General features: G+C 44.9%; 1 protein-coding gene across 1 annotated transcript; it reads right to left on the bottom strand.

The window, feature by feature from the left end:
• Window positions 1–802: 802 nt before the first annotated feature.
• Window positions 803–3494, bottom strand: ugt5d1 (UDP glucuronosyltransferase 5 family, polypeptide D1). Its single transcript, XM_057055117.1, has 4 exons — window positions 3237–3494; window positions 2784–3067; window positions 1986–2699; window positions 803–1854 (listed from the first exon to the last, which is right to left on the bottom strand). The coding sequence occupies exons 1-4, from the start codon at window positions 3238–3240 to the stop codon at window positions 1270–1272; spliced, it is 1587 nt and encodes a 528-aa protein (XP_056911097.1). The 5' UTR covers window positions 3241–3494; the 3' UTR covers window positions 803–1269.
• Between the last annotated feature and the right edge of the window lie 9118 nt (window positions 3495–12612).

The raw sequence follows: 12612 nt of genomic DNA, 5'->3' as shown, positions 1-12612 counted from the left end.
TCCAGGACCAGATCCCGGGACTCGGGTGGGGGGGGCATAAGCTCAGCTGTCACAGTTACCAATAATGTGATGTATCAAACCCCTGTGGACACTCCCCACAGCAGATGTTGGGCTGTCGGACCACAAGAATCTGACCTAATGAAGTCATCATCACAGCAAAATCAGAACAATCCACATCGAAAAGTTGTGAAAGTTGGAGGATGTAGACTTTTCTCCTCCAATGAGCCGCCTTAAACTCTTCTTTTGACATTAATGGGACCTTTCGCCTAAAAGGAACAACCTTCAAACTATTCTGGCAATCCTAAAAAAAAAAACCTATTTGCAACCAAACCAAACACAAAGACAGAAAATAAGCGCCTATTTTTTTAAGTGCATTTGTTGTTAAGCTGCAATATTCAAACATGCTATTACACAACTGCTCCTGCTAGTTTGCACAGGGATCTGGAGGCTGTTTGTGGCTGTGGAGGTTTTCTGGCTGCCGTCATAGAGACGAAGAAACAAAAGCACTGGAAACGCATATTGTCATATAAGCCAACTGACATTTATCAGCACCTCGATCAAGGAGGATTTCTCACCGTTGAATATTTCCAGCAGTGTTTGATGGATTTTTAGTTTGTGGTGAAATTCATCACGTCAACTCCACTCATAAATTAAGATCATAATTAAATGGACCATTTTGTGAAACTACAAACATCCTTTTTAAAAGTTGTTTAACGCCGCGTTAATTTTACTCAAGAAAATGACATAATTTGTACAGACAGAAGACGTCACTAATAACTGATAATAAAGGACAGAACGCAGGTCAAGATGTTTGTTCGAATCTGACACGTGTGGCAGACTTACGCAACAAATAATAATAAGTAATTAACAGTCACAAATATTGTTCAGTGGACAGACTCGGTTGTCAGTTGTCTTGAATACTGTACTGACATTAATTTTATGAGTTTTGGTGCTTCGTGTTTCTGCCGGAATGTGAGTATCTGACGCCAGGACATCTGCAAAAATGGATGCGTGAGGCGAGAGCAGAGTTACAGCGTTGGGTCCCTTCACTGCTTGGTCAGAGGTTTTATTTCTAAGCATTCATCATCACTGGAGCCTTTCCATGGTGGATAAATACCTTCAATATGGGCAATATGACTTTTATCCAAGCTGGTAGCACAGCCATGCGACCATATAAAGTAGATTTATTACATTATGTTAAATATATTTATACAGTCTAATCTCCAAAACATGTCCAACTTGATGCTTTCAGACCAACTCTGACTTTAATCAGTGTTGTTTCCTTTTCGTCTTTCTTGTACGTCTGCAGCAAAGGAAACTAATGACGGCGTGAGTGGCCAGCAGCAGCAGCGTCAGGACGGTCAGCAATAGTAGGACGACATCCAAACTGTGGTACACGTACCACGGCAGCTGGTAGGAATGGGTACGAAGGTGAGCCGCTCCTTTATGGCGGATCACATATTCCACCCAGAAGACTGCCTGGTCCATCGGCGCCATGGGCTGGTCTCTGTGTAGGCGGGACAGCCGCTGCATGTTTTCCCTGTAGCTGTCTTTATGGAGCAATTCGTTGAGGCCTTGCTCGAAACTCTGGCTGCTAATTTCATTGAGTTTGATGATCTTCCCCCCTCCTCTCTCCTGAAGACGGAGGAGGTTGTCAAACTGGTCGAAGAACAAGGGTATGCCAAGCACAGGGACGCCGTGGTATATGGCCTCCTGAACTCCGTTGGTTCCACCATGCGCTACAAAGACTCTGGTCTGGGGGTGGCCCAGGAGGTCTTTCTGCGGCATCCACTCCACTATCATGGTGTTGTTGCCCAGCGTGGCTGGATGGTTCCCTTTGTGCCTCCATATGACCTGATAAGAGATCATATCTTAGTTGTTAAAGTTGTAAATGATTTCTGTCTTCTTACACAAGACTGGGACCTGGTGGCTGCTGCAGCGATGCATCGACCTATAGCGAGGCTACAGATGTGAGTGTGTGTTACCTTCTGGGGCATCTTGGCAAAGACGCTGGCGATTTCATCGGCAACTTCCGGGGGCAGAGCATTAACCAGCGTTCCCAGAGTCATGATGATGACTCCGTGCTCCCCGGCACTCTGAACAAACTCCTCCAGCTCTGCTGGTAGCGGCTGGGCTGGTTTGCACTGGAACCCGCCCATGTATATGACATTTGGCATTGTTGGCCGAGGGAAGTCGAAGACAAAATCTGACCTGAATAACCAAATATCCGCTTCCTGAAGTAGTGAAATGATGTCACATCCACCCTCAAAATATTTTGCGCAAATGGCATTGTAGCTCGGCTCGATAAAATATTTCTGCTGAAACAACTGAATACCATAAAAAAGCATGTTCTTGACTCGGTCAAAGAAATCCATTTTATCTGTTAAGCCAGATCCTGGAACTGGGATGTAGGACAGTGGCGATGGGGCAATTGCAAACTGACCGTCGCCACCCGTGATCCAGCGAACATTAAGCACGAGAGGCAGCTTCAGGTATTTGGCAAGAATGACCCCCGTTCCCATCGCAGGGTCGGTAAGAACAAGATCATATTTGGCATCTATTAAACTCTTCATGAACTTCTGGTCATCAAACATTTGAGACAGGACTTCGCCCCATATGTTATGGGCCTCAACGATCATTGAAAGGAAACTAATGGTGGTTTTAATGAAAGTAAGGGCAGAAGCATCATCTCGTTGTGCCTAAAAACAAAAGGAACATAAGTCATTAAAAGGCGATTATCCAGATATCTGAAATCTCAATAACATAAACCATAAATCACAGACCTTAATTTGCTCATTCAAGAACATTTGGAAGAAATCTTCAAAATTGTCCTTCATTGGCAAGGTAATAGATGTGAAGAGGTCAGATTTTTCTGGGATGTACCAGCTAGTGGAAGACCTTAGAACAGTGAGGTGGTGTCCCTTTGCGTGAAGTTCTTCCATTAAAACTTTCATATTGACCCAATGGCTGCCGTCCAACGGGAACACTAAAATGTTTCCTCCATAGCAACTGGGTGTGAGGGAAATCAGACATGTGCCAAGAAATAGAAAAACCTCTCGTGCAGGTCCTGTAATGAATTAGAGGCATTGTGACATATTAGAGCTCAAGAAATGGACCTATGTCAGGAGGAAACATCGTAGAGAAAAACTGTTCCTCTTGATGAAACATTTGAATCGCTCATTTCAATCAGGGTGAGATTTACCAGAAAAGAGTTAATATTTCTGAAAGTGACTTACCCATGTTAAGGTGCTGACAGTAATAATCCCCCTTGTTCACGCACAGTGTTTGAGTTCAAACTCCAGGCATAGAGCGAATCGATCCTTCACAGGTAAATAAGTTACACTGACATGTGTGTCACAGGTGATCATGGTCTTCGGTGAAGGACGCTACTGATGCACCATACATGCAACCAGCATTAAATTCAGCTTAAAGTCCCACTAGAACCACCCCAAAAGTGTTCTACCGTGGAATCAACATCTTAGAAAGGCATGGAGGAAGGTTTGAGCGAGACGTGTGAAAATGCTTCAGCAGTGGAGCAACGTGACCGAACCGACCCATCGTTCTGAGCCGGCGGGCTTAAAGTTCATTTTATTCTTTTAGCTCCAGTACTTTGAGACAGCCCTCGAGTTTCTTTCTTTTGGAAGGACATGTATGCATTTTATTTCTTGTAAAAAAGCATCATAATGTAACTTTCGCCATGAGATTTGAGGGCTTTGCAGCTGTAACAATATTGAAGCCCGTGTTCCAAGAATATTAACAGCTCAGATGGGTAAACTCGCTGTGAGCTATAACGTGCGCTGGTGTGCTTGTGCTTCGTATTAATGACCAGAAACACTGATTGTTTGACGTGTGTCTGCTACAATAAATTACAAATTTTATCAGCCTGAAATGATAGCTGAGGATGACATAAACTGATGTTTAACTTATATCCTGGGGCACCGAGGAGTCCAGACATGACAGGAAACTGCTCCCTACCGGGTTTATAGTTTGCACTTTATAGTTTTCCAGGTGTTTCCTTTATTTTCCCCTCCTAGTTATATATTGAAAGGCAAACACACCCCATACACCAGACCACAGTTTATATTTGACAAGTAATCATCAATAACAGACATTTTTCTATTGTAAAATGAGTACTTCATCCTCAAGATGTAATCAATCTAGCGTTGAAGCTCAGGCCGACTGGACCATTCCTTCAACTATGGCATTGAAAGCTGTTTTTTGTTCCCGGTCTGCTCTTTTTTTCATTTGTCAGCAAGCCTCTGGAAAGGATAATGACCACAAAGGAACCAGGGAAGTCTGACTCATGCATGTGGGAGAGTTCTGCAACCCCACACAGCGACCGGGAAACCGCATCAAACCCTGAGAGCTCTCACGTTCCTACAACAGACAAATGGAAGCCAATTTTAAGAAGAAAACCTTTATTTGTCCCACGGAGGTGAATTTTACAGTGTTGCAATGGCCAAATAGCCAAGCAGAAATGAGTGTTTAAGAAAAATCTTCAAGATATATATATTAAAATTAAAATGTAAAAATTGTGTTTGTTTATTTTGAATATTAGTACAAACTAAACAAGTAGAATAAACAAAGTGACTGTGAAGAAACGTGCACTTGTAACGTGAGAGGACAGTACCGTTACTACAGGGTGACCAGTGGCAGGAAGGAAAGACCTGCAGGGACAGAGACTCATGGTCCAGGACAGATGTGAGGTTGACCAGGACCCTCTGTCCTCCACATTTCAGGACTGAACTCCACTTCTTTATGACCGGGTCCAACCTCTTCCTCTCCGGATCTGTGATGCTGCTCCTCGATCAGACCACGCCGGACAAGATGGCAGATGCCCACAGAGTCAGAAGGTCTTTAGGAGTGGACCCCTCACAGCAGAACACCTGCTCTGGACCTTCCTGTACATTATGTCAGGATGGGGAGTGTCGTTCCCTGGGGCTTCACCGTGGTGTGAGCAGTAGACAGGTGTCTGTGGAATCCCATCACCATCTCCTCAGCTTTTCTGTCATTGATGGGGAAGGGGTTCTGCTGACTCCACAAGCTCTGGGTCAGTCTCCATGTCATCATCAGTGAAGAGGCTGACAGGTCCAGAGTCATCGTGAACCTTCTGGTGAATGCAGCAGCCCAGATTGTACCTGCAGCGTGGAGGGTAAAGTGGAAGGGGGCAGGACAGGTCCTCCAGTGTGCACGTCTCTGCCCTTATGAGCTGCTGATCTCTTCGGAGGGCTGTTTCCAGCCAGATTTGTTGGTTATTGGTTCATGGTTCATGAGAGGGGCATATCATCACCTGTAATATCACCTGTTATCAGGTGATATATCCAACCAATTCAAGCTGTAACCTTAGTTTAACATGATCCTAAATCCCAACTGAGCCAGTGCTGTGAACACATCTCAGGATGCTGCCAATTAGCGCTCAACTCGTTGACCCTCCTGTCAACATTACTTTATCTGACTGGCTGTGAAAAGCATGAAAAGTGTATCTTGAGTAATTTCCTTAGGAGTCATTTCCCATGTCTAGACTTTTTTTCATTGACCTCTAACTCAATGAAAGAGGTCTAGATATGGTTTCCAGACCCCCAGATTCGGGTCTTTTTGATAACATGATGTTTAATCAAGTGGAGACAACAAGTCCAGATTTTTATGATCAAGCTACATGAAAAAAGGCTGCTCCAGTGTTTTTAATTCCCATCTGCAGGTCAAGGAGAATTTATAATCCCTAACCTTTGAGAGCATAGCCCCTATTCCCAGATGTAAGACATCTATCTTCCTGTGGGTCTGACATGCTGGATCTGGGTCACAAGGGAGACACAGAGCTGTGAAAACATCTAATCCGCCTGAAGTCAGAGACCAAAGTCGTACAACAGTGATAAGTATAAGAATTCATCACAGCACGAAGCTGCGAAACCCTCAAATGTCCTGACCTACTTAGGCTTTTCTGAACATTCCTCACTGCGTCTACCTGTCCAACCTGGTAAATCCCAGACAGGAAATATGGAACTCACACAATAGGCTTTTATACCGCTGGTTTTCTTGGAGCTCCAGAAGTTTCACAGCAGTAATCTTTATTTTTATTTTTCTCACCAGGTACCACCGTGACCACCAGGGGTGTTCAAACACCTCACTTTAAAGATGTCTTCATCCTTTTTATCCAGTTCTATTTATGCTGCGCTGAAGCACAGAATGCGTGTATCAGTCCCTTTTTTCAGAGCAGAGGCAGCACAAAAGCCTTTTTTAAGAAGATGAAAGCTTTTTTAAAATTCAGAACACACAATGGAGTGTTTGAGTTTTGAGTTTTTGGACCACTCTGTTGAGATAGCTAGAAATGGAACTGACCCTGGGCCAGCTAAAATTTATTTCCTCTCCTTGCTCATTGATCGTTGCCCATTTATTGAGGTCATTATGTTCAGCTAACCACAAGTTGAGCAGCGTGACAAGAATGAAAGAGAATATGGGCTAATGTTTTCAAAATGATGGTCAGTCTTCTGAAATGTGGCCTTTTATCCATCCATCCATTTATTTTGGATCTCAACGTAAGGTTAAGCTGGGTTTTGCAGACACTTCCCTCCCATTTTCCAGCTATTCTGGGGGGATTCTGACATATTTCAAGGCCAGTTCCAAATCATACAGTAACCTTGTTGTTAAGTTCTGAGTCCACTTTAGGGTCTCTTCATGGTCAGCTGTCAATCAAGACATGAGGGCTCATCTTCCCCTGAAGTGGGGCACCCACAGAAAAACCAGAGCTCCAGTGAGCAGTCAGTGAGGGTGTGGTGTCCGAGGGGGACATGCGTAGGGGGGTTAGCTGGGACTAGAGCTCCAGGGTGCCTAACCTCTGCTAACACGTCCATCCACGCTGTCTGATCTTGCCAGACGTTGCTGTTGTGGCTCATCGGCAGGGACCATTTAAAACAGTCGTCAAACCAACGGATGATTGGAAATACACACTCAGGCTGCAAAAGTGGAGTATTAAGCTCTGCATTTATATTCAGTACAGCTGTGGAGGGCTGAGCTAATCTAAACAAGCCACAACAGTCTGGTTCTTTACATTGAGGGGTTCCAGCTATTTACCCATTTTAATTGAAACAAAAAGTCCTTCAATGTCCCTTTCAACAGTTAAATGTGGATGATGAAATTTTAGGATGATGACATTAATATTTGGTCCAACTGGTTTTGGCACTTGTGTGGAGAAAGTGAAGCATGGAGGAAGAGAAAATGGATGAATTTCCAAACCAGAGAGGACTGTGAACTTGAAAAAAGAAAGAGTTTTCTGACTTCCAACAGTTTGAGAGTGGGGGAATTCACTGGCAACAACAAGTGGAAAAGATGTGGAACTTCATCATATTTTGTCATTTTCATCTGATCCCATAGCTGAAGGCAGAGCTACTACCAGCACATTTTTCAAGACTGTCAGCCTGATTTATGGCTATTAAGTGTTTCAAAGTGGGAAAAAAAGGCTCTTTAAGACCTGTAAGACCTTTAAATGCAGAACTCATAACTTGCACAAAGCTAATTTTAGCTCCTTTATGATTCAGGATTGTTGCTCTTCTTACATGTGATTGCAGTATGCAGTCATGCAAAGGGACAAAAGTATTCTATTCCATCCTCGGTGAGAGAGGAACGTCCTCCTCATCGCATAAAAAAGGGAGCAGAAGACATTTTGGTTCCTTCATGATCCCTATATTGGCATTGAGGGGAAAACCTCTGGAAAATGATGTGAAGTGCCCGATAGTGAGGCGTCAATCTGCTGAGACAAGTGTGACCTCATGTCAAGGTCTCACACACCCCTCTGTTTAAAGAGCAAGCACACACTTGCCAAATGACTCTCCCTGTCTTCAGACAATGTTGGAGCGCATGACCTCCGTGCACCAGATCCTCCGGCTGACAGACGCAAACTATCAAACAGTAACTGAGCTGCAGCCTGGTGGATTTTGTCCTGCGCCAACTTGTTTGAGGAGGAAACATGCTGCAGTGTCGGTGTTCCAGGGCACATATTTGAATAGATTTGGATTTTGTTACTCACACAGGAAGTCTAAACAGCTTAAATCACCTTTAAAGTCTCAAAGCCTGAATTTAAGGATGCATGCGGTTATAAAAAGGAGCTGTCGAATTGTTGACAACTTTTGAAAAAGGGCATTTTTAGCAGGTTGACATCAGAGACAAACTAAATAAAGACAGCATTATGAAGTCAGTACAGCTCATCAATCAGTTATTGCACCGCTAAACAGGTTACAAGGGTCATGAAAGTGATGGAAATTTGGGTTTTCAGTAATCTGCCTGAAGGAGACAGAATTGTAACACACGACTGGAAGGCCGACAACTGTAACACACTGTTCACTCTCACAACTCATGAAAACATCAGCGGGAGGGAATAATCGAATAATCTCACAATTCCAAATAAACGTCTGCTGATTTATCCAAATCTAAATACACACTCATTTTGGAAGCAAGCGTGAGGCCTAATCTTGTTGTATTTGTTCAATGGAAACACAAAAACATGGTGTCAATCATAGCATTGGTGGTCTGAAAGGACTGACAGATCTGCTTTTTTACATTTTAAGCACGTGTCATTTCCTGTCCCGATCAACCATAAACAGGAAATGCAGTGTAGGTTTCTGCCTTTCGTACCAAGCAATGCTTTCAGCTCCAAACTGTTTACACCAAGACTTCGTGTAAAAAGGATCGTGCTGCAGGTTTATTGGCTCTGGCTGCTCCTCTCTCAGTATTAAGGCTTTTATCGTCCTACTGTCTGAATATGTGCTTAGGTTTCTCTAATTAGTAATAAAGTATCTCTCGTAGAGATCGTGAATTCCTTGAGGTCTGTAATTACGCAGTAATTTACAGTCAACTTCATCAGCGAGCGTCCTTCTCCACTCCTGCACGTGTGCACGCAAATGTAAAAAAGAAAGAAAAGTACTCACGTGCTGGTGAATAGTGCGATCGTGTCATTCTCCGAGGGCATGGAAGCCATCAGTGGAAGACTGACAGCTCCCTGGAACTTTGGCTCGTACACATGCGTGCAGACACAAGTGTTGGTGCGTTCTTTAATGATTGACATCGAATGCATCACTGTTTTCATTTCAACATTCAAAACAAAGCAGCTGTTTGAACAGAAGACCTTTAAGGAGGCTGCGCTGATCATCTTGCAAGTGAGGCGCTTAAATGTTTAACAATTATGTAAGAATAGTTTTCATATGAGTTATCGAGACAGTCGCTGGCATGTCCATCGGGCAGGAGAACCCTGGAGGGAAGACATGTGACATCTATCAGCCATAAAGACTGCAGATCATTTCCCAGAGAGGAAAAATCTCTGGCCGTTTGCAGTTAGCTTGCTGCCATTGTGAGCACAGCGCTTCAGATTCAGAGTCCCCAGAAACCCAGGAGGAACATTGTTTTGTTCACGTTCTGCTCAAAAGTTATGGTTTGCTCTTTTTACGAAGGTTGACTGCTGGTCCATCGGGGACATTACTGAGCATCACCAGCTGCCAGGACAGTGTGCACGCCGACGGAGCCGCACGGCTGGTCTGATGTGTGTCATTCCACACGGGAATACCTTTGACTCTCACTGGGACAAATTCCATCTCTTCAAGCACTTTTGACTGTGCTCTTAATATAAAATATGGAATTCCAGATTTGACGCTGTGCAGCTGGGCAGCTGACAAACCGACTCCACTGTGCACACACACACACACACACACACACACACACACACACACACACACACACACGATTTTCCCATCAGGATTATTACTTGATATTCGACTCCCTATGAAGTAATCCTGAATTGTTTTAAAGACTTTTGATCTGCCATTTAAATCTTCATCTCTTGTGAGGGCAGAGGTCAGGGCAGATGGTGAAGGTCAGGGTAGGTCCTCACCAGAAGAGACGCCTCATATCCATCGCATACGGTTTTAGACACAACATACACGCTCAGATTTATAACCTCATAAAAAGTCATTTAGGACACAACCCAAACAGAACTTTCTGCAGTTTAGCTAAAATCCCATATGTTGTGTTCAAGTGTTTGTGTTTGTGTGCGTGTGTTTGGGTTTCTGAGATGTAAAGTTCCACTCAGCCTTGTAGTCCATGGAACAGGCCTGTGTTTGGTCATGAGCACCTCATGCAGGAGACGCATGCTGCAGTTACCACTGACACTGGACAAGATTTTATAAATATCCATAAACAGTGAAAAGGTTAAAGCCACAGTCTTATATAAGCTGTCCTACCCCCACCCCAACACACACACACACACACACACACACACACACGGATATTGGCGGATATTTTGTGGAAGCACTGCCAACCAAGGGGCTTTGATCAGAGGTGGTCTGGTGGGGGAATGAGCTGCTTGGTGGAGGGCTTTTGTTCTCTGAGGGCTTTTGTTCTACTTATTATCTGATATTATTCGTTAACACGTTTAACAAGGGCCAGCATGGTCACCGTGCCCTCGGGGCCCGGGGGGGCTTTTCTGTGTGGGCCTTGCATCTGCTCAGGGCTGCGAGGGTACTCGGCTTCCCCTCACAGTCCAAATACATGCATTTGGGGAAGCGTTTACTTTTGTTTGTATGTCCCAGCCCTGCAATTAGCTGGTGACCTGCCCTTGGTGTAGCCCCCGCCCACCCCCTGCCAGCCCATTACGGGAACTGGGGAGAAGATCTATGGCTGGAATAGTACCAAGGGAATGTGATCAATGCTGATGTGACATCATTCCCACGTCTATATTCCAAGAGGTTCAGGCGGAAACACTTTTTAAATGTCCCAGGTGCTTAGAGGCTGCAGGGATTACGCAATTGTCTCATGGTGAATTCTCATGCAGTTTATGTAATAATGCCAAATAAGATGAGTTGATGCAGACTACACTATATCCTTTGTCCTCACCCACTTTAAGGCGGAATTCTATCCCCGACTAAGACCTGGACTTGTCATTCAGTCTCATGAAGTTCCAGACTCAGGGAGTCAGATTTCTCTCCCAGAGTCTCCGTCCTCTGTGGATCAAAACACCTTTGTCATCACCACCCAATGCCACATGGAATGGAAGTGTATGGAGTCTCAATTATCCACAGGAGGCTGACAACCCCTCCAACACACACAATCACACACAGAAACCAGAGCAGTTTTTCCCTTTAGCTCAGGCATCCTGTCTGGATTTTTCTGTTTTCTCTACAGATCCACAGAGAAAGCCATTGTCTCCGCTCCCTCTTCAGTTCCAGGTACCTTCAGATGTCGAAGCTTCTCAGTGGAGCTGGTGCAGATGATCGCACCCGGTGTGTCACAGTCTGTCTTCCGGGGATCATTTCCCTCACCTGCTCAGAATCAGTAATCAGCCCAGTATTTAAGCTCCTGCCTCCGTCCCTCTCTGCCAGATTGTCTTCAGCCTTCATGCGACTCTTTCCAGTGTTTTCCTACGGCCCGATCACCTGGTACCCTGCCTGTTACTGACCGTCCTGCCTCGCCTCCGTCCCGGTAAAGACCTCCGCCTTCCGTCTCCGACCCCGAGTTTCGTGCGGCTCTCCTCTGGGTTCTATTGCTCGTGGCCCGCCAGTCTTCTGCTGATTGGTTACATGGCCATGTCATGGAAGAGTACGTATGTCACATGCTGTACACCAGAATACAACTAACACCATCACATCCCAGCCAGTAGTTCAACCCACAGAAGCTCCACAGGGGAGTTAAACGACCGACAGACTAAAGAATAGTGACTTTATCTTATCCAAAGTTCGTTTACAAAGCAGTAGCCAACCAAAAGGAGCAGTCATGTTGCTCTTCAAGGAAGAGGAGTTATTCTTTTGGTATTGAATAAACCTAGTTTATTAGTCACTGGGCTCCATGTGGAAGCCAAGCAGCAACGCCTTTGTTCTCGTATTGTTCTAATGCTCCCTGCTGCCTTTGTGGCTGTTGCTGAGAGTCCAGAGGTGGCAGACCCCTTGAAATGCTGCTGATTTGCATGCTGGGGAGCATAATTCTGTTTTTGGAACAGTACTCGCCAGCGATGTCAGGGGTGATGCTTGAGCATGTTCTGCCACTCTCAGCTTTTCCAGGATTCACTCCACTTGACACTTTCACTGAGCGCTGAAGGGAAGGAATTCAAATTAATTCCGCCTGAGCGACGCTTGATGAGGTGCTGATAAAGGTGATGTATAAATCAGTGACAGCCGACGGGGTTTTGTTGGTTTCTTGGCTTGTTGTGCTTTTAAACATCCAAGGAGGAATTCAAATGAAGCTGCCCGAGGCGTTAATGTGACGGTCTCTGCGCTTCTGTGCATTCGTGTATATTTACCTCCAGGTCAGCGACTCATGTCAAAACACTGCGCACGTCTTGTCGGGCACAAAGTCAGGGCACCTGTTCTGCAGATAGCAAACAAATCTGCTGGAATATCGATGTTACCAGCTCCAATAAATGTGTCCGTTACTGTGTTAGAGCCCGAACAGAGTGATCCGGAGGACCACAGCCAATTCTTCACGCATTCCGCTTCCTTTTTGGATTTCTGGAGTATCTAGCTGTTTCAATCCTGGGAACATTTCAACACTCAGCCATGATGTAAATCACAACGTCTGTCACCAACATGTTTTCATTCCAGACGTGGCGGATTTGGCAGAATGCCCCGGGGGGGGGGG

This window comes from Takifugu flavidus, chromosome 14 (assembly GCF_003711565.1).
Source record: "Takifugu flavidus isolate HTHZ2018 chromosome 14, ASM371156v2, whole genome shotgun sequence".
NCBI classification, from domain to species: Eukaryota; Metazoa; Chordata; class Actinopteri; order Tetraodontiformes; family Tetraodontidae; genus Takifugu; species Takifugu flavidus.
This window is presented reverse-complemented; position numbering and strand designations above follow the sequence as displayed.

Excerpts from the sequence above, each read along its gene's own strand:
- ugt5d1 (XM_057055117.1), bottom strand. Across the intron at positions 2,700-2,783 it reads TCTTGAATGAGCAAATTAAG|GCACAACGAGATGATGCTTC; the intron begins GTCTGTGATTTA and ends TTTTGTTTTTAG. Across the intron at positions 1,855-1,985 it reads TTGCCAAGATGCCCCAGAAG|GTCATATGGAGGCACAAAGG; the intron begins GTAACACACACT and ends ATCTCTTATCAG.